The sequence below is a fragment of the Saccostrea echinata genome, unplaced genomic scaffold, assembly GCF_033153115.1.
Source record: "Saccostrea echinata isolate AGI-Se365-2 ecotype Australia unplaced genomic scaffold, CSIRO_AGI_Sech_v1 ptg000033l, whole genome shotgun sequence".
NCBI lineage: Eukaryota > Metazoa > Mollusca > Bivalvia > Ostreida > Ostreidae > Saccostrea > Saccostrea echinata.
Window position 1 is genome coordinate 29,767,504 of NW_026889782.1, and position 27,999 is coordinate 29,795,502.

Here is a 27,999-nt window from a genome sequence, read left to right on the forward strand (position 1 = left end):
GGAAGTGGGGAGGGGGGTTACAACTGTACATATAAAATATGCAATCTCTTCTCCGCTAGGTATTTTCACTTAAAGAATTCATTCTTGTCTTTCTCTTTTTGACTTTCTGGACATCGAAACTCATGACTTCCTCGAGAGTATTTGGCAGTTCTTTCCCAGTTGTTTCGGGTAACCATTGGAACAAAATCGTGACAAGGACTGACAGAGAGCCAAACACGACACCGGGTCCCCATGGTACGTAGGAAGCCTATACGAAATACAAACAGCAAATTGATACATAAAGTCAAAGAATGTACAATTAACAGAATTTACAGAATTTTGAAGTCTTTGAATATGTTATCCCTATATAAAGTATAGGAAAAGAGTTCGTCAATCTAATTATTGTCAAAAATGGGCTCGATACAGAAAGAACATTTGGTTAGTGAATGGGAGGATAGTAAGGAAAGTAGATGACTACTTGTATATTACCTTGAGATCATGAATATATATATATATATACAACTAAGCTGCACATCTAATTAAGAATGCTTACAAACAAAGCTGTATAACTAATAACCAATACTTATAAATGAAAAGCTGTATACCTAATTAAAACACTGAAAACAAAGTTGTATACTTAATTAAAACACTGGAAACAAAGCTGTATACCTAATTACAAACACTTACAGACAAAGCTGCATATCTGCTTACAAATACTTACAAAGAAAGCATGTATACCTAATTACAAATACTTACAAACAAATCTGCAAACCATACAACAAACTTAAGAATAAAGCTGCATGTTATTACAAATACTTACAACCAAATCTGCATACCTTATTATAAATACCTTAGACTAAAGCTACATACCTAATTACAACTACTTACAAACACTTAAAAGCAAAGCTGCATACTTATTAATTTCAAACACATACAAACAAAGTTGTATACATAATTACAAACACGTACAAATAAAGCTGTATACATAATTACAAACACGTACAAATAAAGCTGTATACCCAATTACTAACACTTACAAACAAAGCTGTATACCTAATTACTAACACTTACAAACAAAACTGTATACCTAATTACAAACACTTACAAAGAAAGCATGCATACCCTAATTACAAATACTTACAAAAAAGCATGCATGCCTAATAACAAATATTTATAAAGAAAACATGCATACATAATTACAAATACTTATAAAGAAAACATGCATACTTAATAACAAACATTTAAAAAGAAAACATGCATACATAATTACAAACACTTTCAAAGAAAGTATGCATGTCTATTTACAAATACTTACAAACAAAGCTGCAAATGACGATACAATACTACCTATTCTACCTGCAGTGGCACCGATTCCGATACTGAGTGCCCTGAAAAGAGGAAAAATGTCTCAAGCACACACGCACATACAAATAGACACATACATACAAATAGACACATACAAATAGACACATACATACAAATGCAAAGGTATGCACAATCATATAAACAGGGAAATGTATATATTCAGAACATGCTGATGGTTTGAGGACACCTAATATTTTCCTTATGAAACCTCATTTTAAAAAGGAAGAACACATTTTAGACAATAGTTTAACATTTATTGTTATGGTTCTGCCTGCTGCGGAATCTATCGATTCGATTTCTTATTTGTTAATGTAAATGCTTGCTTTTGTTTTAGTTTTCATAGATATTAGAAATACTGCTCGATTAATTTATCATCAACACACTGTTTATATAATGACAAGGTGGAGATATCGAACAGTGATCGATCTCATAAAAATCTATAAACAATATAAACTTATGAGTAAGGCATGAATCGAAGACCAGAGCAGGAGACTTCATCTTTTTGTGTAGAAGATTTTGAATAAATCTCACTTCATAAGAATACAAAAACAGATCTGCTATGAAGGGAGCACAGTTAGTCCCAGGGGAATTCAAATAGATTGTTCGAAGACTTGTTCCTCAAAGATTTCATAGATATAGCCAACGAGAAACTCAATCACTTTTTGAAACATTACCTTTGGAATTCTTGTATGTAGAAACAAAATGTATTCTTAACAAAAAAAAGTTTGCAGACGACCAATGAAAAGGTATGTAAATTATTTATTTAATCCATTTTTACTGAAAACAAATTTGAATATGATGTCAAAAAGACTTTTTTTTATTTATCGTGAGGGCTGCTTGTATAAAGTATCAAAAAATCACACGTATTGTCAAAATGCTGTGATCTGAAATGATCTATTCTTTTTTGTTGAAGATCATAGGTTTAACGTTTCCTCATCTAATTAACACAGGTATTCACATATGTTTTTGTACTATTTCACAAAAGTTCCTCCTTCATAGATGTTCATTCTTTGTGATGAGTCAAGAAAAAGGTTTTGGTGAAATATTTTCAAGATCCCGCTTTGTAAATTTCTTTGTAATGATTTTATTCAAATTTTGATTAATCGAACTCAGTTTGGTAGTTGAGAATATTTAAAACTGGCATTTGGCTTAAATTAGTCATAGAAATTTGATTATAAGTTGGAATATCTGATGAAATTAAATCCAAGTTCCTCAATATGACAATTGTAAGAACTAAGAAATAAGGAATCATTTTAAACGTTTTATCGGGATGTAAATATGGGATGGTCATGTAGTATCAAAAGGCTTTATGGTAGATATGATCACGTACCAACCAATATTTACATCCCGATACATATTAAAAATGATACCTTATAACACACATTTGTGACTGATTTATTACAAATAGTTGGGTATTATATTTTTTAACCCAGAAACTTTTTTTTTCGCAAACCTCAATGGATTTAATTGAATGTCTTGAACACTTTGATCACTTATGAGGTCACTATAAACTAACAGAAATCGTTTATGACTAAACAATAAATTTATGGTCATATGACAAACCTGTTTATACAAAGGCTTAATTACACCTTGTTCAAATAGCGTTGTATTAAGGAAAACACTTTCATATATAAATATTGAGGCTTACAATCACAGACTGTGTTGTTATCTACTTGTAATCGTCTTCTGAATAAAGAGTGATTAATTATACTAGGGAGAATAGCAATAAAGATAATTACATATGCCAAAAATGTTTCTTATAAATCTAAGGTGATCAGATATATATGTATAGAGAATTTGTTTGAATATCATACCTTAAATTGGTAGGGTAAATCTATGTTCCGTATTTAAAGATATCATACTTTAGATTGGTAGTATAGATCTCTGGATTGTATATAAAAATATCATACCTCAGATTTGTAGGATAAATCTCTGGAGTGTGTATAAAGATACCATACCTTAGATTGGTAAGATAAATCTCTGGGGTGCATATAAAGATACCATACCTTAGATTGGTAGTATAGATCTCTGGAGTGTATATAAAGATATCATACCTTAGATTGGTAGAATACATTTCTGGATTTATATAAAGATACCACACCATAGATTGGTAGGATACATTTCTGGATTGTATATAAAGATATCATACCTTAGATTGGTAGGGTAGGTCTCTGCAGTGTATATAAAGGTACCATATCTGAGATTGGTAGGATAAATCTCTGGCGTGTATATAAAGATACCACACCTTAGATTTGTAAGATTAATCTGTGGATTGTATATAAAGATACCATACCTTAGATTGGTAGGATAAATCTCTGGATTGTATATAAAGATACCATACCTTAGATTGGTATAATGAATACCATACCTTAGATTGGTAGGATAGATCTCTGGCGTATATATAAAGATATCATACCTTAGATTGGTAGGATAGATCTCTGGCGTATATATAAAGATATCATACCTTAGATTTGTATAATGAATACCATACCTTAGATTGGTAAGATTAATCTCTGGATAGTGTATAAAGATATCATACCTTAGATTGGTAGGGTAGATCTCTGGAGTGTATATAAAGATACCACACCTTAGATTGGTACGATAGATCTCTGGCGTGTATATAAAGATACAATATCTTAGATTGGTAGGATAGATCTCTGGCGTGTATATAGAGATACCATACCTTAGATTGGTAGGATAGATCTCTGGCGTGTATATAAAGATACCATACCTTCGATTGGTAAGATTAATCTCTGGATTGTATACCTCAGATTGGTAGGATAGATCTCTGGAGTTTATATAAAGATAACATGCCTTAGATTGGTAAGATTAATCTCTGGATTGTATACCTTAGATTGGTAGGATAAATCTCTGGAGTGTATAAGAAGATTGTTATGAATGAGCCTGTTATCATAGACTTTCCGACAAAAATCATGGCGGAGGCCAACCCTTCCAGCACCTGCGTGTCTATTAAAGAAACACAATGTAAAGAGACAAAGAGGGCAATGCAGTTCAGCTTTCTTAAATAACCGGTGTAAATGATCTATATAACTGATTCAATAAAAATTATCTGTTCTTCTTTTATGTGAGTATACTTTATATAGAAGCAGATTTCTTTCCTTTTTTAGTTTAGTTTTTACCTCTAGAAAAATTAAGGAATTTTAACTTAGAAAAGCAAAGGAGAAACGTATCTCCAGAAAGTTTTTGTGTGAATTTTTTGAACTTTTTTTATTATAATAACTTATTATTCATTTATTTCATGTAAACAAAATAAACCATGAAATTCTAATTTTCACTCTACCCCACGTCAAAAATATTAGTTTTTAGAAAATTTTAAAGAGGAACTTTCACTTTATGTTTTTATTTTCAATTGCAACTGTTGCAATAAAACAACAATAAGTAATTATAGTGACGTCATACGCAGCTGCTCTAACGTAGAACGGTAATGGTTCCCCTTAAGAAATTTTACCTCCAGTAAATTAAGTTAATATTTTTACCACCAGTAACGTTAATTGAAATTTTATTTTTTCCAGTAAAATGTAGAAATTTTACCTTTAGTTAAGTGCAATTTTACCTCCAGCAAATTGAATAACTGCAGCCAAAATAAGACTCACTCCAGCTATAGCATGAAACATGACACCGGATTTTCTTCTACCATATCTGAAAACAGACTTGTTTTCTTTTTTTCTTGAAATAGAAAACTTTATATCATTTTCTTAATTTTAAATGGTTTATAATATAGCGATATACCTGTTGATGGTAAACCAAAAGATAAAAATACCCGGTATTTCTACGATGCCGTTTAAGAAGAAATTCAGGTACACATCTCCACTCATAGTACCAGAAGTAAGAAATATTCCATAGTACGTCATACTGTTTACAAACCTAATAAGAAATATACATTCAATTGAGATATACCGCTAAAAGTATCTGAATTCCTTCTGTGTTATACATTAAAGGAAATCATTTGATTATATCATAACATTAATCGCTATATTTTAAAAGAACATAATACTAAGCAAATAAAATTTGGCGAAGTGACATAGGATATATATTTTCTTTTTATCACTTTCATCTCATAGGGTACATTAATAACAACCAAAACAACAACATTAACGGTAATAATAGAAATCAATTATTATAAATAAATAAATAAATAATAAAGGAATATATATTATATAGTGTAAATTGCTTACATTCAGAAATGTTCTATATTGATTATTACCAGACAACACAAACAATCATGGATATTAGTAGAATCTTTTTATGCCTGAAAATATCCAATACAGACAAATTCTCTTTCTTCCTATCTGAATCCAACCTCACTGTTCCGGTTTGTTCACCATAAGCCTCCGGTTCAAGGTCAGTGTTTTCATCCACAAGCATCTGCTGTTCCCTACTCTGTAATTCAGAGTCAAACCTCGCTAGAATTCTGGAGGGGTCCATCTTGTTCCATCTGGCAGCGCGTATTATCCACTGCTTGGCCTCTTTATATCTTCCATTCACGACAAGCCACCGAAGAGATTCTTGTAGAATCCTGCGGAAAATTAAGCGAAAACCAATACAGTATATAACTTGACCTACGTGGAAGATATATCAAAAAGCGTTAGGAAAATATTTTAATAATCGCGTATGAGTTAGTATTTTTTTTTCGTACAAAGAAATGTTCATATTTTCTTTGAAAACAGCCACGTGTATACATCTTTCAAACGAAATACAAACAGCCATAGATTAACCAGATTTTAATAAACTGGCTTGTAGATAATACATTATTGTAACATGTAGCAAAACTGAATGTATCTAATTTGGTTCCAAAAGAAAGTTTCAAAATGTTTGGAATTACTATGACGTATACAATGACCATAACATTAAATGTAAAGAAAAAAAAAACGTTAGATATCTTTTAGTTGTGATTGACAATTGTTTAAGTGGTGAATAATAGGTTGCGATTTCTACACCGACATGCCCATTTTTAGATAATTTTCCTAAAAAGAATGCGTTCAGTACTTATACAATGCCATACTGATTACGTCTGAAGTGATTGATATTCCATTCTATCTTAAACTTCAAATATGTCAAAATAAGATGGTTCGGTTTGTTTTTTATTTAGCTCCACAACATCTGTTATTTATGAGGTTCTTAATCAGTTAAATCTATTAAAAATCTAAGATAGAGTTTCTCACCTTAGACGTGACCATTTATTTAATATTTACACACCGAATTGTCGATGGATTTTTCCGTTATTTTCCGATCATGACAAGGAGCACACGACGGGTGTGACAGTTCGGCAGAGGATGCTCACTCCTCCATGGCACCTGATCCCACCTCTGATGTTTTGGAAGTCTGTGTTTGCTCTGCTTTTATTTTGTATTGTTTAATGGACTTTTGAGCTTGATTACTGTTCGTTACCTTCATATATTTCATCACTTCTGTCTAAACTTAGCAGCTATTATACTAGGTCTGCGTCAAATACAGATTTCGTTATTCCAGTTGTAAAGCACAAACAATCCTAATCATTCTATTTTCTTGGAGTCAAAGATTGGGATATGTTACCAAGAGGACTTAAACTGTTTAAATACTTGAAATAAGTTTTTGGAATTGCCCAGCATAAACGTCAAATAAAGTTTGATTGATTGATTGAATGTTGCTTTACGTCCCATTCGAGAATTTTTCAATCATATAGAGACGTCACCATATACCAGAGAATGGCTTCAAATTTTGACCTTTACTCGGCACTCAGGGCCATTGAGCAGTGAGGGATCTTTATCGTGCCAACGCCTGCCGTGATACGGAGCCTCGGATTTTAAGGTCTCATCCGAAGGACCCGCAACTTTCACTTCAAAGTGCCGAGCGCATGGCGAAGGAACCGTTGCTACCCATTTTTTATCGACTTAGGTCAGTCGCGGCCGAGATTCGAACTTACGACCTCCGGTCACGAAGCGAGCGCTCTACCGACTGAGCTACCGCGAACGGTCAAATAAAGTTTGAGTAGTCTCTATATCTCGTTTTTAGTTGATAATGTTCTATATGCTTTTGAGCTTTGTATAAGCATACAACAATTCATTCTTATTATCTCTTTGTTGTCAACATAATCCCAGTTCTTTATTTATATTGATTAACTTAACCTCTAGGTTATAATTATTTGGACCCCATTGGAAATAAGCCCTTGGTTTTTCATGGGTTTTCCTTGGTATACAAAAATATTGCACCTAATATTTATGTTTTCTAAAATTGAGTGATTCCGATTTGTTTTAATTCTAATTCTTTGGTATCAACCATTATATTTAGTATTTTATATTACCATGTCAAATGTATTGCATCTGAATATGTAGTATATGAAATAAATATTATTATTATTTATAAAACTCATGAAAAAAATGAATGTACATCTTTTTTGATCAGATACCTTATTTTGTTGAATTTCTATACCCGTGATTTTTTTTCTTGTACATAATATTATGAAAATACCAGAGTTGTTTCTGTGTGTAATTTCCGATGCATGTATGATATATGAATGTCAGTAAGATATATACAGAACATAGTGTAACAAAGCTATGAGCACCAATAAATCTAATACCAACAGTCACCGAGACGATAAAGAAACATACTTTTGTAGCAATGCAGTAGTAGGCTTCTATACCAATAGAAATTGAGGCAATGAACTCACGTACCACAGTGGAGCTAGACTGTGCCAGAGAATTATACAGAAAATTACAGAGACATTAAAAGTACTTACCTGCAGCGTTTTGCAAGGCTGTGGGAACTTATTATACCGATAGATACAGATACAAGAAAGGTAAACACCGGCGTGTAAGAAGGCTGTAGGAAACCTGCTAGAGCGGCAGATACAATAAAGGTGCATACCACGGTGTAACAAGGCCGAGAGAGCTAATTATACCGGCAGTTACAATAAAGGTGCATACCACGGTGTAACAAGGCCGAGAGAGCTAATTATAGCGGCAGTTACAATAAAGGTACATACCAGGGTGTAACAAGGCTGAGAGAGCTAATTATAGCGGCAGTTACAATAAAGGTACATACCAGGGTGTAACAAGGCTGAGAGAGCTAATTATACCGGCAGATACAATAAAGGTGCATACCACGGTGTAACAAGGCCGAGAGAGCTAATTATAGCGGCAGTTACAATAAAGGTACATACCAGGGTGTAACAAGGCTGAGAGAGCTAATTATAGCGGCAGTTACAATAAAGGTACATACCAGGGTGTAACAAGGCTGAGAGAGCTAATTATACCGGCAGTTACAATAAAGGTACATACCAGAGTGTAACAAGGCCGAGAGAGCTAATTTTACCGACAGATAGAATAAAGGAACATACCATGGTGTAACAAGGCTGAGAGAGCTAATTATACCGGCAGATACAATAAAGGTACATACCACCGTGTAGCAAGGCTGTGGGAGCCTAATATACCGGCCGCCAGCATGGTGTATCTCCAGGAGACGTTCCTAAGGAGGTAGGCCAGTGGAGATAGTGACGTGATGGCGAGAGTGAAGACAATGCTATCAACATAGATGACAAAACCCCGAGACTCGGCAGGGAACATCTCTAACGCCAATATTGCCGATATCATACAGCCTCCCTTAAGCAGAAGGAAATATAAAATTAAATATTACTTTTCACAATTTTTTATCTGTTTCTTTACTGTTCGATAGAGGCCTCAAAAGTTTCAAGCAGATTTCAACATTTGAATATTTAGAGGTGGTATCTTTATAAGAAAATAAATATGTAAGATTTTGGTATGGATTATAGCTTAACCCTTTCTCTACCGGCGCATTTTACGTGATTTTGGAGACCTTTTGACATAGCATTATCAAATTATTTCTAACCTTTATATCCAAGAAGAAAGCTAGGCATAGTGCATGCCATCTTGTAGGAAATTTTTTAAGAGATGATATTTCATGGCCATTCAGATACCCAACAACTGACCTTATTAGTAGAAATGCAGGTCAAAGGTCAAATAAGTGCAAAATCTTATTGAATTTTTCGATACTTTTTAATCTTCAAGCTAAAACATTACAATGATGTATGTTGAAATAGGAAATTTGGAATATACTCACAAAAGAGCATCATACTGTACTACACTAATCACATAAACTTTTTTTTTTCAATTTTGCATATAATGACTTTAAAGGGGTTGCTTAGCAACGTGGTATTTTTCAACTTTCGGTCAGCAATTTTCGTTTTTTGCTCATCCTAGACACATTTATGCATTTCAGCACATTTAAAAGTAAGATATGAGGTCATAAAATTAAAAAGGATATACAGCAGATAAATTGTCTTAAAGTTTGACCTCATTAGAAGTATTTTAGGAGGTTAAATGTCAAATAAGTGTAAAATTTCATCAACTTTTTCAACAGTTAGGCTTTTCAATATTGTTGCTAAAATTTTACACAATGGATGCTGAAATAGAAAATTCTGAATATACTCTCAAGAAGGCATCAGAACTGCAATCCATGTACCTGTATTCATACACCATTTTAGTTCAAATTTTTGTTAAATGACTTTAAGTGGTTGCAAAGCAACAATATTTTCAATTTTTTGGCTGTATAAATTGTATGTTTGTTATTGCTAATTCTAGGCACTTTTGTGTATTCCATATTGTAAGTAAGATATGGGCCAAAATAATGTACAGAACATTATTGAATTAAGTATTGACCTTGGCACATCTGTTCTTAGAGGGGTCAAGGTCATATCAGTACAGAATTCTGCCTTAAATTGCAAGTGTATATCAATTTTGAAATGCTGCAATCACTACGGATATATCATTTAATAGTTGTCGTAAAAATTGTGAACAAAAAAAAAAAATAATAATAAAAATAAAAATCCTGAGAACAATTTTCAAAAATGAATTAATCTTTTTTATTTTGAATATCTTGGTTGCCATTCCAAAAATCCATCTAAAACTTTTGAACTGAAATAAAATTCGTAAGATGTGATTGCATGCAATTCAACCTTAGTGACACACATATTAAAATAATATGGTAAAAAAGGAATCCAATTTTTAACAAATGTCCTGTCTTTACTGAGTTACCTGTTAAAAATTTTTTGTCATTTGATAAGCATGAAGAAACCTCATGAGATGGACGATGAATGGAACTTGGAATCTCTTTTTCAAATAAGTGGCTTTTGCATTACAATCCTTTCATTCATCTTATTTATGTGATATGCATTTGCTCATCTTTACAAGCAAAGAATTCTGGTCTGCTACTCTTCTCACAAACCCTTAGCATATCATGCTATCAAAAGTCAGGATTGTTTATGTCACCTGATCTCGAATCACAGCTTGCATCATTCAAAGAAATAAAAGAGCATTTATAGAAAAGTGAAGTATCTAAAAAATAATTAACAAGCAGATAAGTTTATTTGTTAGTAAGTTTGCAAGTCTTTATCTGCAATATAGGCTCCAGATTACATTATGTGCACATAATCTTCACGTTGGATGATATGCCATAGCAATTTCAAGAATTGAATGTTATCTTATGAATCATTGTTTACAAGGGTTTTATTACCGAGACTAGAGAGTCAAGAAATATCCTGAATGAAGATATCGCCATTTACTATAGCACTTGGTCAAATGATGTCCATAAACTCCAATCACAATTTGTGAAAAAAATCCTGACTTTTGATAGCAAGATAGACAAAGGGTTTGTGAAAAGAATAGCAAATCCCTTCACTGGTGAAGAAGGCTTTCACTAGCTATGTTTGTTGATGAGAAACATTTCACTTGGTCTTCTAAGGCAATAATAAATTGACAAAACAAGTAATTAAAAAAAAGAGATTGTCAAAAATTTGAAGTACAATTTGCAAGCAGGGTTTCTTGTGTTCTAATTCAAAAAAAAAAAAAAAAAAAAAAAAAATGCACAACCATAATATCAAGTAATTTTTTAAAAAAAAAAGTACTTTCCATCAGTGCAACTTTGTTCCAATTTATGATTTACTAGCAAATTAAATCGACAGACCCACAGGTCCTATACATTTCCTGAAAGATGTGGCTAACAAAGGTTTTAAATTTAGCAAAAAGATCTGGCTGAACAGTGATGTTAAAATTACATAACAGTAACTACAACATGTATACAATCTTTTTGTTAAACAAAAACAAATCCATTCTCTTGATGCCATTAAAAAAAAACTTTATTTTCATGGATTTTTTCTCCAGACTTTTGAATTTAACAAGATAAAATAAACTAATTGATTTCATTACAAGATTTTTCTAGTAACAGTGCCTTAAGGGGTACAATAAAGACTTGACATGTCATCTTTGAAGGAAAAATTTATTATAGATTGCATTGGCAATATTTAACACAAAACTGTTTAGTCAATAAGTTGAAAGTGTGATGTTTTTATCCAAATATACAAATCCAGAAATATTGCAAGCTGAACTCTAAATCAGACTGATTTAATCTTTCACAAAATGTTGAAGACCAGAGCACTTTTACTTAGTGGCCATCATTCTTTCATCAACTTTTATTTTTCTGAAAGACTGGGGGATCTTCTTTGACTTGTCCAAGACATGATCATTTTTTGTCAAGTGCATGTAATCAGCTTCTATCCTGTAAAAGATTTAAATATTTGGAACAGATTATGTGAATTTACATATATAAAATTGAGAATGCTACAATTGCCGGTAATACATCGAAATAAGTTTCCTTTTAAAAGTATATTTAATTATGTGATTCATGTAGTTAAATGATTTGGTTTAGTCAATGTATCAGGATTAAAAAAAAAATCATCAACCTAGTAGTAAACCATCATGGTTGAATTATTGAACTAAAAGATATAGCATACCTGGCTGTCAGGGTTGTTTAGAAAAAGGACACAATGAAAACTGTTACTTCAGGGCAAAATTCCTGGGGCAAGGCTGTTCGTGTATATGGGAGTGTTGATAAATAGCCCACCAGAGAATATAGTTTGACCACCAATGTATACATGTACATGATAATTCCAAAGTGACTGAAAAATGAGAAAAATAGAAATTATAGAAATACCACAGCAGTCTATAAAAGACAGCTTACTCCCTTTCTGAGCATAAATTTGAATAAATATTGTGTGCTTAATTAGTGTGTTTATATGTATAATCATGCATCATAAATATCTTAAATATCATGTGCATCACACTGTAACCTGCGGATGCCCTAACTGGACTGTTTTCAAGAAGTCAAGAACTCCATTAAAAGTTTATAAATTTATTTCACAGGAAACAGAAACAAAACAATACTGTTCAATATTCACAAAATCTCTGGTGTTTCATGAATTAATAAAAACCTCTATAACTGGAGTCTTATCCAGTAATAACAATTCATTTGCAAGTCTAACTCTCTTAGACCTAATAAAAATCCTGGTAATCCTAAGTATAATCCCAAACTGGTAATAAACCAGTAAACTTGAAAATCTAAACCAGTAATATACTGGTAAATAAATATTATTCAATCTCTGAATAAAGTTTTCCCCCACACCACTTAATATTATCAAACTACTAACCTAAAGAACTAAATTAAACACACACCTTGATACAGTGGTGTAGCCTACTGTTCAAACGCAGCAACTCTGCGTTCTTACTATAGATACGTCATTAAAAACTACGAAATGACGTAAAATACGTTCACCAATCAGAAACATTGCGCACCTGATCATCAACCAATCACAGGCGATACGTGATATCCCAATTCCCACGGCAACGAAAAAGTGTGCACGTTTCACCAGAAAATAGAAACAAGTAAAATGTTATAACTACTTTATTAACAAAGTAAATTTCGAAATAATTAAAAAAATATTGACATACAATTAATTAAATAAATCGCCGCTTACAACTTTTCACATATTTCTTAAAAATAATGCATTATGGGAAATCGCACTTCCGGAATAACAACCATGCGACGAAAACATACCAGGTAACAATATTTACCGAATAATAGCTAAATAAACACCGTTTTAATTATGCGATCACGTAAACAATATAGGAAACTATAGATAACAATTAGTTCAACATCATATCAGCATTAAAGTCTTAAATAGCGAAGAAAATAACTTGTATTTTACAATGCACATCGTCTGACAGCAATCGGGGGTCATGTCAAAACACAATTTACCAAAAAAAATGTATTCAAGTGATACAGTGATAAAAGTTAAAACATCGTGATTATAATATCGCTCTCACTACATTTGTCACACACACTTTTTTTCAAAATATAAATCAAATTCTTATAAACTTGTTTGAATGCAATATCAAGAGAATGGAATTAAAATTTCATTTTATTTAGAATTTTTAGAGATACAGAAATTTTCACTATCAAAAAACAAAAATTTACCTGTTCATTTGGTCATAATAATCACCTGTGTCCCCACATATTAAATGATCTTTCTAGTGCATGGTGGGGTTAGCAAGTGGGTCTTCACAGAAGAAAGTACTGAAGCACATGGTGCCAGCACCCTAAAAATTCAATGTGATAGTGTTACATGAACACACCTGACAACAATTCTCCATTATTCAGCTGTTATTATGCCATTTTGCTTTTACTTTGAAGGTAATTAACAGATTAAGGGTGGTCGTCAAAAGCATACACTTCAAAAGCAACAAAATGTTGGCTGAACTAGTTTCAATTTAAAATACGAGATTCAAACACTGAAACAGGGTAACGCCTATACATGAAGATCTCGTACATGTAACTTTACATGTGTACATTTTGTTTTCATTTGAACGTGAATAAATGCATTTTAAAGGCAGTTTTAAACTCTTCAGTCAATAATTACCCACCTTTAATACCAAATGAAAGACCGTATTATTTGATGCATTGATGTGATGTACTTGTCGTAAAATAATCATGTAAATTGACGTGCAGATCATCATCATGTTGTTGTTTACTGCTACAGCGGAAACACTCGGTAAACTCAGTTCTTATCAACTCGTGTACAGTCGTGTAGATGCGAGTTTTTGAGCTTGTTTCAAAGTTGTTAAATTCCGTGTCACCATAGATCTAATTAAATTTCATATTAAGAATAAATATAGTATACAGCAATATTGAATCTGATTTTTTTTTTCGACGTAAAGACGTTTAGGGAATCTACATTTTTTATCAACATTATTGTACATGTAATATACTAGATAAATAAATCATTATATTAAAATAATAAACTTCACACAAGGTAGAAAGATAGTATATATTTGTTTTTTTTTTTTAAACCAATTGTTTTGTATTAAGCATTTATTTAAATATATGTATATATTGAAATCGTACTTATTATATAAATATCTTTACCCAGAGATTTTGTTTTTGAAGTAACAATATATAAATATTGCATGTAGTTGAGTGTAACATTGAAAATTTTCACCCCAAGAAAACCATTGTCAACCGAGGCGCAGCTGAGGTTGACAATGGTTTTCGAGGGGTGAAAATGTTTATTATATTATACTGAATGTTTTATACAAATACATATAACAGTGAACCTTGCACGCATAAATTCTGCGCAGTCACTATTTTTTGGAATATCACTCGTCTTCAAGCAATGTAGACTGTTGCTACGCTGGAGGGCGTGGCTTCCTCATTCAGCGGGTAATACTGTTTTTTAACAAATGTTTCTCGACGAATCAGATTCAACTAATTTACATGAAAGTATAATATAAAACAATATGTTGTTCCTAGTAACAAACAAAATCGACCTTGACGTTAAATATTAATCGTCCCCGATTTTTCTACAAAAATATGCTAAGGTCACAAATTCAAACTATTGTAATTAAGCAAATCCTGAGAAAAAGAAGACCTGTAAAGGCTTGTTGAAAAGGAAATTTTCTGTACTTTTTACCAGCTTAAATTTGTTTTCCCTATTTCAGTACAGAAATACACCTAAACCTGAGCTTTGTTTAAATATTACGAATAAAATCGAGAAAAAAAAACATATAAATGCAAGAAAATTCTTGTTTTTACAAAATATTCTAAAGTATAATAACAATAACTTTTACATATTTTAAAAGCAGAGAAAATATGCTTTAAGAATATATCACACTTTCTTTATTAAGTTAATCAAGAAAAAAATGTCAACCGTTTGGAAAATAGTCAATTGCTTTGGAAAATTGCGCCATTTTCAAAAAGTCATGTATGTCTTTAAAACGTAAAATCTGTTCATTACCAACATTAGGACATATTTTTTTTTACATAGTTTAAAAGAAGAGAAAATTTCCAAAAAGATGTATAGTTTATATACCTTTATGCTTTCACAAAATAGATACGGAGATCTTATTTACGCGAAGTCGTGTTTTAAGGCGCCACCGGTCAAATTGACCAGTGTGGGAGTGAGGGGGTTAAGATGCAGATTTCTTCAAGTGGATTGTTGCTTATTATTTTATTCATTTTAAATCAATATTTTTGCCATTGCAAAATGCTTGTTAAAAAAATACATTTCAAACTCAGAAAATATACTTTGAGCAGAGAAAAATAACAAAGTTTCTACAAATAAATAATGTTCTTATATGACTTTAGGCGCTTAGCTGCCTATACGCAAGTACGCAAGTGCGTACACATAATTTTCAAAAAAAAAAAAAAAAAAAATCTAGGAGAGAGAGGGTTATGCAGAGAAAAAAAATTAAATGTCATCCAGCTGATATTTTTGTTTCAAATTATTTTTTGTCATACTGTTTCGATTCAAATTTTATATTATCATATGTCAAATGTGAAGATAACGAACGGTGATCAATTTCATAAATCCAGTTAACAAAACGAATCATGACAGGGCAATAACACGGACCTTTCGAAACACCAGAGGTGGGATCAGGTGCCAAGGAGGAGTACGCATCCTCTGTTGGCCATGATTCCTATGTATTGGTCATGTAAATGGACTACTCCGTAGTCAAATTTAGTATAAAAGCAATGACCCAACAAATGATATCATGTCTATACAATCAAATTTGAAATATATTATTAAATCATTGCCATATTTAAATAACTCATTCATTAATTCTATAATAAAATGATAATTTTTTAAAGATTTTTGAGAAACTAAATTTCGATCATATTGTTGAATGGCTTGATCCCACAGTATATGATTTAAAATACGATATTATTTTTCTACTAACGTTTATTATACTTGTTGCTGAACATTATATTATTAAAAAGTGCAGATGATACCAATATATCGGTTAAATATTCAGCCGCAAGTACACGTACATGTAAAATAAGTTTCCAAGGAATTATTATTTTTGCGTTAAAATCAATATTATTATAGTCTTTTATTTCTAGTAAAGAAAAGCGAAATAGCGTGATAGTTTCTGCAAGAAAATGATTGAAATATTTGGTAAAACCCAGAAGCTTCCGGAGGCTTCGCCCCCTGGGTCCCCACCAGGGCTTTGCCATGGACCCACTGGGGGTCTCACGGCGGCCCCCACACCCCTATTGTTCTCTGCGTACACTTCACTTTCATTCTGGCTACGCGTCTGGACTTTGACATTAAAACAATAAAAAGCTTAGTTTATTTATGCCAGATCTGTTTCATATTTGTTTATATTTTTTATCAATCAATGCTTTTCATTTTCATTCCTACGTTGATTAAATATATTCATTTGAATTCCAAATAAAATAAACCACAGAATTTGACAAAAGACATTGAAGGGAGACTGACAACAAACTTTATGATAAACGTGATGACTTCAAAATTTCTATCGTCAATTTCCCATACTTATGTAGAAATAAATCATTATTACCAACATCTGTAGTTTATTTCAGTTTATTCAATACTCAAGAGAATGTGCTATGTAGGAACGAGACAGCCTATTGAAAAATAAGGTAATGAAACAAGGATATCAACAATCTTGTTTAGAGTCAACATTTCGCAGATTCTGTAGTCGATACAATGACTGCAAATACAATCTGTTTTTAAGTCAAATGTTGACTGATGCTTTCATACAAATTGTTTAGCTTTTTACTCTTTTTAAGCGCTAAGCGCAGCGCAAAGCGCTTACTGGCATCTTAATACTACTTCCGTTCGCGATCCAGCGCCACTAAGCAAGTTAGATAACTCCACTGAGTCTTCTAAAAATATGCAACTGGAAATCTCCAACTCTCTTTCGGCCATTTTAGTGTAATACTGCGTTACGTGCAGTTCTAATCATAGGTTTCAATTAGTAATGTAGATAGTATACATTGTACGAATATCCACTGTTAGTGGATAAAGGCAGAACTTTCTTATCTCTATATACACTGTAGTTCATCAAAAAATCATGTCGGCACTGTGTAACATGTAGCTAATAATTGCAGCAGTGATAATATCGAAGAAGTTAAAAACCATCAATGGTGCAAATACCTTAAAAAGGGTTTATTATATGTCCTGTAATATAGTGATTGTTTAAAACTCAGATGGGATTTTAATAACTATTTAAAACTCTAACTGGAACAAAGTTATTTATTTATTTAGTAGAAAATTTCGCATAAAATTGATATACAATGTACTTATGTTCTATATGATTTATATCCATATTAACTAATACTTTTTCTTCTAGACCCTTATTTCAGACAACGTAACTAAAAACAAGTCTTTCTATTATCACCCTTGCACCATGCAGAGAGCTATCAATGATGTTGATTTTCGCATCTCAGTATAAATTAGTAACAGACTTGAATGCATTCATGGACTGTCTATATTCGTGTAATCTAAACTTGTTTCGCAAGGAAAGGCAGTTTGCGCTGTACGTACATGTACACTGTAGGACACATAGTGGCTGAATCCACTTAGAGAGGAAAACTAATTTCTCGGAAATATTGATAACAAATATGGTGCTTTTTGTGTGCTGTGCGCAAGATATGGGGTAAATACAAAACCTTACTTAAACGTTCTCAGTAACGGGACAGGTATGTTTGAGTTGCCGATTTTATCTGCTTAGCAACTTTATGAGCACTAAATAAAAACAGAATTAAACAATGTTGTATACCTTCATGAAGATTAGAAAATGGAGTTTCATATTTGTTCATACTTGAAATTAATATACTATCTTCTCTATTTGGGGGTTGTTGAATTATTTATCATGGAACTAGCAGAAAAAAATACGGACCAATTATTTTCAGGATTTCTTTTCAAGGAGCACACCAGTGCTGTGGATATTTTATTCCTATCAGCATGTTTTGAGTGGTAGTTATAATAATATATCATACCTAAACAAGTTAAGATTAAGCTAAAGCACCAAATATCCGTAAAAATTACCGATGCATTTTAATGTATTTTAACAATAAAGAGTAAAAAAAAATACTCGAGTTTTTAATGACATATTTTTATTCCGAAGAAAAAAAGTATAAATTTTTATTTAAAAAAAAAGTGATATTTACAAATCAGCTACACATTGTGAGATCAACAGAAAAGAATAATTTTCGACGCAAATACATTATAAATCATATACATGAAAATCAAAGATAAAAGGATAGCACTGAATGTGTTTTCATCAAACGAAGACGACAAATATAATATCCTTATACTCATTGTATATATACCTATTATCTCTAACAAAACTATGTAAACTCTTCAGGTGCTAATTTCCTAGATTTTGTCACATTTTGATGCCGATATGTTGCACAGCGCGATGAATGTGAAGTGTAAAAAAATGTGTAATGCACAGCCATGGCATGTTCAAAACAAAATGTAATAGTCTATTCTTATTTGTCATTAATTAATACCGGAGATTGTGTAAATATCTTACACACTCCATTGAATTTATTTCTTGTAAAATCCTTTCTATAAAATCGTAAGTTTATTAATCGCTTTTGAGTATGAGAAAAAAATGAGATATAATTAAAAAAAAAACAATTCAAACAGAATATTTCGTTATTTTAAAGATCTTTTATTCATAACTTTAAAAAATGTTATCAATAAGGATTTTTTTTATCGATATAAAATTATGATATGCAATAAAAAATCTGCATTTTCTAAAAATAAAATCACAGTCACCAATCATAGGCGCTTGGTTTCAGTTCAAATCGGCACACGATTGAAGGGCGTTATTCAATCATTTTTGAAGCTAGATCTCATCCGACACCGGTACGAAAAGTGTAGATATTGATGAAAAGCAAGTGTGAACCGAGACACCCCCTGAAATCAACTGTCGTACCTTGGTTCTTTTTTATATACAGTAGATATGATATTTTTAAAACGTGCTAATTTCAGCGATTTTTTATTTTTATTTTAATGAGTGTATTCAGACACACCTAGAAAAACACCTAATACACAAAATACACCATCCATGCACCTGAAACCAAGCGCCTGTCACCTACAGCAAATCTTCATTTTGAAACACTAGTGAACACGTAATGAATTTATTATTAAAAATTATCACCAGTGCTGTAGTGTCTCAGGCTAATAAACTGAAACTGAAAGCAACGGATGTGACGATTTCTAATTAATGTAAAATGTAGAGGCGCCTCGGAATTACACGAAAAGCCTAGAGAGGCCAAACTTGTTCTATCTGCAAAGATTTAATGATGTTAAAGAAAAAGAAAACTAGAAGCGAGTGCAGCTCATAACTTAAAGGAACGCTGGGGCGAAGAGTAAAATTCGGACTGTGCACATTGCTCCAAATGAACTTTTTTTTCCATAATAACTTCCGGAAATGCAATTTAACACAAATAGACAGTTTTTTCCATAACTGAGGTATTCCTCTTTCTTGCCATAAACAAAGTAAACTTCAAAGATACAAAAAAAGTGAGTTGCTTTAATCGAATTTGCTGAGAGATAGTACATTTGACGCTCAGGCAAAAAACAGTATGAATTTTATCTTGACTTTTTAAACATTTATTCATTTTTTGGCAGTCTATTGAGTGAATATGTAAAATTTGTTCCAGAAATATTAATTGACAAATGTATTTCAAATTCCTAGCGTATGATACATGTAACGTGGAAAAATGCTTTGAATAAAAATATGTACGACTAAAATTCCAAGATATTAAATTTAACGAATGTGTAGATTTGTAAAACTTTCTATTAAATATCTTTCTACCAAAAGAAACAGTCTCCCATAAATCTTGTTTCTTTATGATCTTATGACCAGTTTTTAAATTGGATGTTTTATAATTTGCATTGTTTAATTCAAATATGTTATAAAAAATAAAATTGTAATAAATACTTTTGAAGTGAGAGGTTATTACTCAACTTTTCTTAAAAGCCAACGAGTAACATACATGTACCTTAAATAGCAACGTATATACGACATCGTGTGATGTCACAGTCTCGAACCTTCAAACATATCCTCGTGCGGTTTGAAGAGGCGGATACAAGTTTTATTTTGAAGAAAATGTGTATCAAACAACTGTGCTCGCCCCTAGCGTTTGCACTGTCAACATATTACTTATTCCAATACAATAGGCAATTTGAATTCAAAATAATTCTAATGAATGTCAAATTGCAAACATTGCTTAGCGCTTTCCAGTACTTTCAGTACTTTGATTTAAGAGCTGGGTATTTTCTCTGCTCATACGTTCAATTGTTTAAATGGAATTTTCAAAATGATCACCTTTCTTTTTATTCACATTTCATTTATTTAATCCAAAATTAAAAGGCGTTCTCCATGCTTTTATCGTTAATCTTTTTTTTTAATTTGTGCAATTTAAGACATATTAACTTTTTATTGAAAAGAAATACATCATTGTTGCATGATCAAAATGATGTAAATTTATTATTGTTTTTGTGCTCGTTCTGTTACATACATTGTAACATTTCAAAAACTGATTACATTGTTTTGATTGCTGTAAAAAGCGAAGTGCATTGAATGTCCGTCTTTTTCTTATCCTTGATAATTATTCACTAAAATTTACTTTTTCCCGAAACACAAACAATAATTTTTAAGAATGTTTCAGTTTCTGTTACAAGCATACATATAATTTTTAAAACGAGGCAAGCTATCATCCTTTAAATTATTCACCAAAATTAATTTATTTTCCCAAAACACAATAATTTTACAGAATGTTTTCCAACTTGTCTAAGACGATTTATTCGTTGTGAATTTGCACTTTCTGTTACAGGCATGCATTTAATTTATTAAGACGTACCTCAGCAAAGACTCCGATAAGAAGTCTAAGGATGACGTAAGCACTGAACCATGGTACAACAGCAGCTATGACGTAACACAATACTAATGCAAGAAAATTCGTGTAAAAAATCAGCAGACGACCATATTTATCTGCCAAAGTAGGAAACACTGCAGCCCCTATCATCTGACCAATGACCGCCACGGTAGTGGACATACTGCTGAGACTTTCGGCTCCACACACAAGATTCCACTGAAATATTTTGTAAAAGTTTTAAGTTGTTTCAATTTAAATGTCCACCTCTTGAAATTTTCAGGGGTCTGTATTAATGCCCTATTCACAAACTTTTTTTTGTTTGTAGATTTTCATGTGATCGATCACTGTTCCTTGTCTTCACCTTGTCATTGTGTTTTTATCCTTATCTATCGAACATTTTATGTTAAAAATATTCATTGTAAGTATTAAAGTTTTCATGTTAGTTTGGAATGGGGGCTTACATGTAAATATACTTATATATAAAGCTAACAACTTTATGGAATTTCATACCCTTTCCTATGGTCTCTTTACCGTATATGTTTTTACCTCTGATGCAATAGTTTCCTGTCCAAAATATTCATATCCATCTTGGCATGGAATAGTTTCCTGGGTAAGAATACCGGACGTATTTGTTTCGAGGATAAAGTCACATTGACGCGTATGTATTGTGACGTTATATGACGCATAAGTCTCATTGATATACGTTGTCACGTTTTCGCCTGAGATCTTGCACTTGAATTCCGGCATCTTACCTGGAAAATAAAAACAAATCAATATTAAGAAAATTATGCTTATGTGGTTTGTTCACTTAATTAAACTGCCTCGTTACTGATACCTATTCCGAAAGAAGTTGTTCTAAATTTAATGGTTGTTCTTCAAAAAAGGGCGTATTGAAATGTTTTATTCTAATTTTCTGCCAATGTAATGCATGCAGCTTTAACAAACTTAAATTTAGAATTGTAGACACAAAGACATTGATAACAGAAATTCCTAACCGCTCGAAATCTTGCTGTAACTTGCTGGCCCTTTTGTTCCTTTTTTTATAAACCTCGCTTTCTTAGATCATTTTTTTTTAATTTTCAAGGAAAACGACGTACAACCGTTATATTCATATAGATCAATTATTCTGTTATTCACGATTTTTTTATGTAATACGACAACAGAGAAAGAGACTGAAAAGAAAATCAACAGGTGCCAGTGGTCGCCATATATATCTGATTTTGCCACCTTTAAATTTATAACATCTTACAGAAAAGTGGTGAACATTTTATTTATGAGACTGATTACACGTTACTTATGTCTCATTAATAGAGAGGTTTCTCACACCAACGTGTACGTGAACATGTACGGCGAGTACAGTACAAGTTAGAAATACAAGTTTGAGTTTACATCACTTTTCTCGTTCAGCAACATAACTTGTACGTGTACTTGTAAATGCTTTAAATACAAAAGTCTTTATCTTTGGATAATTTCAATTTTTTTGTTAGTTAAATGTCTTAAATTTATAATGTTCATCACTAATTTAATTGATTATATGCAAATGTTTATAAAAAGAAATTTCAAAAAGAATACTTATGCCCTTGTTTCGTAAAATAATGTTATGAAAGTCATTATCAGTGTATTTAACGCTTAAAAAATATTTTTTTACCATAAAAACATAAAGTTTCTTGTATACGTATTTGCACTTTATCTTCGTGTTTTAGAAAAACACAAACTTTGATTGAAATAAACAGCAAATAAGAAAATATACGCTACAAGTTTGCTCTTACGGGAACTCGGCGATCTACACATACATAGATACATGTAAAATCTCATCATCAGCAAAAGTGATGACGTAATGCACATATTGCCCCTCCTACACGTACAAGTACACGTACACTTTGGTTTGCGAAACCCCTCTATTGTTCATGATACTGCATAAAGATTTTCCTTTTTTTTTGTTTTTGCTTTGTTTTGTTTTTTGTTTTGTTTTTTGTTTTGATTTTGTTTTTTTTTTTTTTCAGTTTTGATATCAAAAGGAGATTCCAGTTTATTTTATTTTTGTGCAAGCTCTGGTTAGATTTATAAGGGTAGATTTTAGTGTGATAAACAGTTGGCAACTCATGATACAAAATTTTAAAACTGTAATTAGGTACTGAAGATGAACGAAATCGTCCTTTATAAACTAAAGAGGAGGTCCTAATAATTCACAAAATGATTTTAAAAACTAAGTTTTCTTCTGCAGCTATTAAGCGTAAGACGAAATTACAAACGTCCCAATTATATACCCTTTCCTTCTTTTAAAGAACGTACTGTCTTTGAATTGTCTACCAAAAGCGATCTCAATTTACTTCACTTTAGTAAAGAACCACAAAAGCTAGAAAAATCTATCCAACAGCGGTAAAAATTTATCCGAAATAGTTTCAATGTATTTTCTCAGTCTAAACCTTTATGTGAATCTTCCACGATTACAGCCCAACTAAGTCCGATATGCAAATTAAAAGAATAAACATAAATTCTCTATATACGAGGGTTGTCCCAAAATTCCGTAGACAAGCGTTGTTTTGTAGGAACCCGATGTCATATATTAATGAAAATTCGTACATAAATTAAACAAACAATAACTAATTAATTTATGGGCAAACATTGAGTAAATACACAGATTTAGCCTATTTAAATAAAATAGTTCACTTTCTGGTTTAAGAAGGCGGTACAGTACCCAGAAATTGCAATTAAAAATCGGTATATTATATTTAAAATCCTACGGAAAAGTATATACTACTCAGTATCTTGGGAATAGAAATAAAAATTCTAAGTATTGTATTATTACTATCTTTCTTCAAATTTTGGTGTATATACTTTAACGATTATGAATTTTATAACGTTTGATATACAGCGGTTTAAAACCCGACTTGTTGAAAAATGGCTGCTGCGTTGACACAGGCGGCGCACTTGACTGTGATCAAATGTTTTGATCCCGAATTCACTCCTACAGAAATGGATAAGTCATAAATGTTTGATACACAAGGAAATGTTTTCTGGTCCTTAGTATATTAAAATGACTGAAATGGTTTCTCTAGTTTTGTGAAGAACGGAAACTAAAAAAAGACAGGCCTAAGAATCGGGCAAGAGTGACACTGTGCAACTCCATAACAGAAGGCAGACGATAAACCCGTAGATTTCATACATGTACATGCGCATACTTTGTTCATATATTTTAATGTTTATTCATATCATAATGATTAAGATATTTCCATTTACATCTATAATCTTTTTGATTAATTAAAGAATTAGATTCTGGTAATTAGTATACATGTATTTTCTTCAAAAATCTGAACCGTTGACATTTGTCTTCTTTGACTTCGCAGATTGCTCCGGGTGTTAGAGAACGATATAACTTCAAATTTTATTGCTCGAATTGTTTTCAAAATAACATAATAAAACTTCGTAATTTATCTGCCAAGAACACACTTTATCCACCCAGAAAATCTTATTAAGATACATTGATTTCTTTAAAAGATATGAGGTCAGTCTACGGAATTTTGGGACAACCCTCGTATGTTTAATTTGCCGAGTTTGCTATTTTCAAGCAAAGGATGTTTTAAAACTTTACAAATCATAAACCCATTCAAAAGAGAATTAATATCAATTTAACTTTAGATCGAAATATGAATTTAGAATGAGTTTTGAAATCTTAAATCTTTTAATTCACTTCCGGGCCTCACCTGATATATAAACCATCGTAATTAAGAGCGTGCATATTAATTTTTTTGATTTTATAATTCCATACGGAAAAACTGATATTTTTTTCCGTTTAGTTGTTAATATCTCATTAAAATCTACATTTAGTAAAAGAACATTGATTTATCATTATGTTGAGACAGGTGTTCTTTATCAGGACTTACGAATCTATAATGGATATATAAAAAAAAAATTGACAAAGTTTAGTTCACGAATCCAGAATCTTCCAGTAACGGGTAATTTTTTTTTTTCAAATTTAAGTCATATAAACTTTTCATCCATGAGAGAGAGAAAGAGAGGGAGGGATCTGTTTTTTTTTTAAGTACATTAAAAGTGAAGATAACAAACTGTGATCAATATCATAAATGCAGTAGAAAAAGCGACTCGTGAACAGGGCAAGGGCAGGGATCCTCTGGAAAACACCAGAGGTGGAATCAGGTGCTTAATAGGAGTAAACATCCCCAGTCAACCGGTCACACCCGCCATGGGGCATATATATTGATCAGGTAGTCGGTCAGAGTAAACCACAGTGAAATACATATTAAAAGCAACGACCTAACAAATAATATGAAAAAAAATAGAATAATACGACCCAACAACAGTGTATTTTATTACAACATCATGACGACCATACGATTTGCAGAAAGCTGAATTCAAACGAGGTTGTTGCACAGTTGAAATCCTTGTTACATCAACGTATATGTCATTAGTTTGTGTCGCTTAAAAATTGATCGTGCTCAGAGCATGTTCTTCTGTATCAAATAAGTTGAGAAACATTTACACCATATGCAGATGATGTTGGAAGATTACTACATAAATAAAGGGGGGGGGGTGACAATGGAAATAAGTGAAAGGATGTAACATTCCCTATAGTGTCTTTAATTCAAGTTCACTGGGATATATCGAGTTGATATATGTATGAATGAAAGTAACTATTGTTAAATGATAAAATGTCTCAATATATCTCACTGGGATATATCGATTTGATGTATGTATGAATGAATGAAAATAACTATTGTTAAGTGATAAAACGTCCTCAATATATATGATAGATGAGTTTTATGCTACAGCAAACATTTTATTCTTGTATAGAATTTTTTTAATAAATTCAGCTTCATAGGAATAGAAAACGGATACAAGTTTATTAGAGATCACAATTAGTGCTCATTGATATTCCAACTAAGTATTGGAACACCTGTTCTCCAAAGACTTCATAGATAAAATATGAAGATAGGAAATAGTAATCAATCTCAAAAGTCCATTTGAATAATATAGATTTGGAGCAGAGTAAACACGGACCTCTAAAAACGTGAGAGGGGAGGTCAGGTGCACGCCGTGTGCTCTTTATCATGATCGGGAAAAACGAAAAAAAAAAAACGTAGACAATTCAGTGTGCAAATAATGGCCTAATAATTAGTATGAAAAACGTCAGTCAGCATTTAACTAAGTAAAAGGTTGTTTTTTCTGACAAGGTCATTGTATCAACCATAAAACTATTGAAATGAATTCAAAAGAACCTGTTGATATCTTTGTTTCATCAACTTGTTTGTAAGTAGCTTGCCTCGTTTTAGAAACTGTTCATACGAAGAGACATAATCCCCATATACTTTTGATAAGGGTATATTTTTACCTCAGTAAGGGAAGTTGACGATTGAAAAAATGAAGTCATCACTTTTATCATATTGTTAGGTTTCCATTAAAATCTTATTCTAGTAAATTATCCAAACATGAAACAGATGTGTTAGACCCTGTGGCACCTTTTATTTCAGGCCCACTAGGACATATCGAGTCGACATATGAATGAAAGTAACTATTGTTAATTGTTAATACGTCGTCAATATGTCGAAATGTCGAGTAGAAGGTCACAGCAAGTGTTTTCTTCTTTTCATAATGAAGTTTTTGAATATATTCTGCATCAGATGAATACAAGAATAGGTCTGCTGATAAAGGGGCGCAGTTGCTGCCCATGGGAATTCCAACAGATTGTTGGAAGACCTGATCTCCAAAAAGTACATAGATATTGTCAATCAGGAACTCAAGCATCTTTTTAATATCAACTTCAGAGTACTTGTGTGTATAATCAGAAGGTTTTTTTTTAACAAAATATTTTTGCAAATGACCAATGAGAAGGTACGTATATTTACGAGTTCCATTTTTATATAAACAGCAGCTGTCTATGATGTTAAAAAGCCTGGTCTTCAATTTATCGTGGGGAATAGATCTTTGTAAGGATTTTTTCACTCATGAAGAGACGTCACAATATACCGGCGAAGGGCTTCAGTTTTATACCTTTACTCGACACTCAGGGCCTTTGAATACTGAGAATATTTTTTATCGTGTCAACGCCTTCAGAAACATGGGATCTCGGTATTTAAGGACTAACCCGTAAGAACTAGCGTTTGGCGCTTTGGAAAGAAATTTCATTCCCTGTGTTAACGTCTTAGGTTTGACGCACCGCCTGAAATGAGAATCAAACCGGGCCTCTCGAAAACAAAGCAAGCGCCTCAACTTAGAGTACCTCGACCGGTTCACAGTGATATGTTTTCATCCACGAATACAACTGATGACAAAAGGTTATTTCAATATCAGATAGCAAAACAGATTATAGAACCACTCACACACAAATAGCTCGTTTACAACAGGATACGTCATAATAATTACAAAAACATATTATAAGTACTCACCCACAAATACAGAAATAACCACACAATATGTCATGATTGGCACACAGAGCAGATTATAAGTCATCTGTAATACTTGGTATCTGCCGTATTTTCCTAAGGACCGGAGAATATTGTCTACATCCATTTTGTTATTAACCATAGGAATTACATGTGCTTAGGCTTATATTAGAAATAAGCCTATTGCGTCAACGCAGTACAGTTAAGG

The 27,999-nt window shown here is 32.0% G+C and overlaps 1 protein-coding gene across 1 annotated transcript; it reads right to left on the reverse strand.

The window, feature by feature from the left end:
* Positions 1 to 9: 9 nt before the first annotated feature.
* LOC133198394 (organic cation transporter protein-like) lies at positions 10 to 27,918 on the reverse strand. The gene is made up of 10 exons (XM_061334488.1): positions 27,795 to 27,918; positions 21,937 to 22,142; positions 21,376 to 21,606; positions 8,740 to 8,942; positions 5,570 to 5,881; positions 5,095 to 5,229; positions 4,919 to 5,004; positions 4,194 to 4,311; positions 1,295 to 1,367; positions 10 to 247 (listed from the first exon to the last, which is right to left on the reverse strand). Exons 1-10 carry the CDS (start codon positions 27,916 to 27,918, stop codon positions 56 to 58), a joined length of 1,680 nt encoding a protein of 559 aa, XP_061190472.1. The 3' UTR covers positions 10 to 55.
* Between the last annotated feature and the right edge of the window lie 81 nt (positions 27,919 to 27,999).

Bases quoted from the DNA above. Each gene is read 5' to 3' on its own strand.
- LOC133198394 (XM_061334488.1), bottom strand. From the start codon at position 27,918: ATGGATGTAGACAATATTCTCCGGTCCTTAGGAAAATACGGCAGATAC. The intron at 5,230-5,569 runs GTAATAATCAAT...ATTTCTTATTAG, and splicing joins ATGATTGTTTGTGTTGTCTG to GTTTGTAAACAGTATGACGT. The intron at 1,368-4,193 runs GTATACAATCCA...TCCTCTTTTCAG, and splicing joins ATTTATCCTACCAATCTAAG to GGCACTCAGTATCGGAATCG.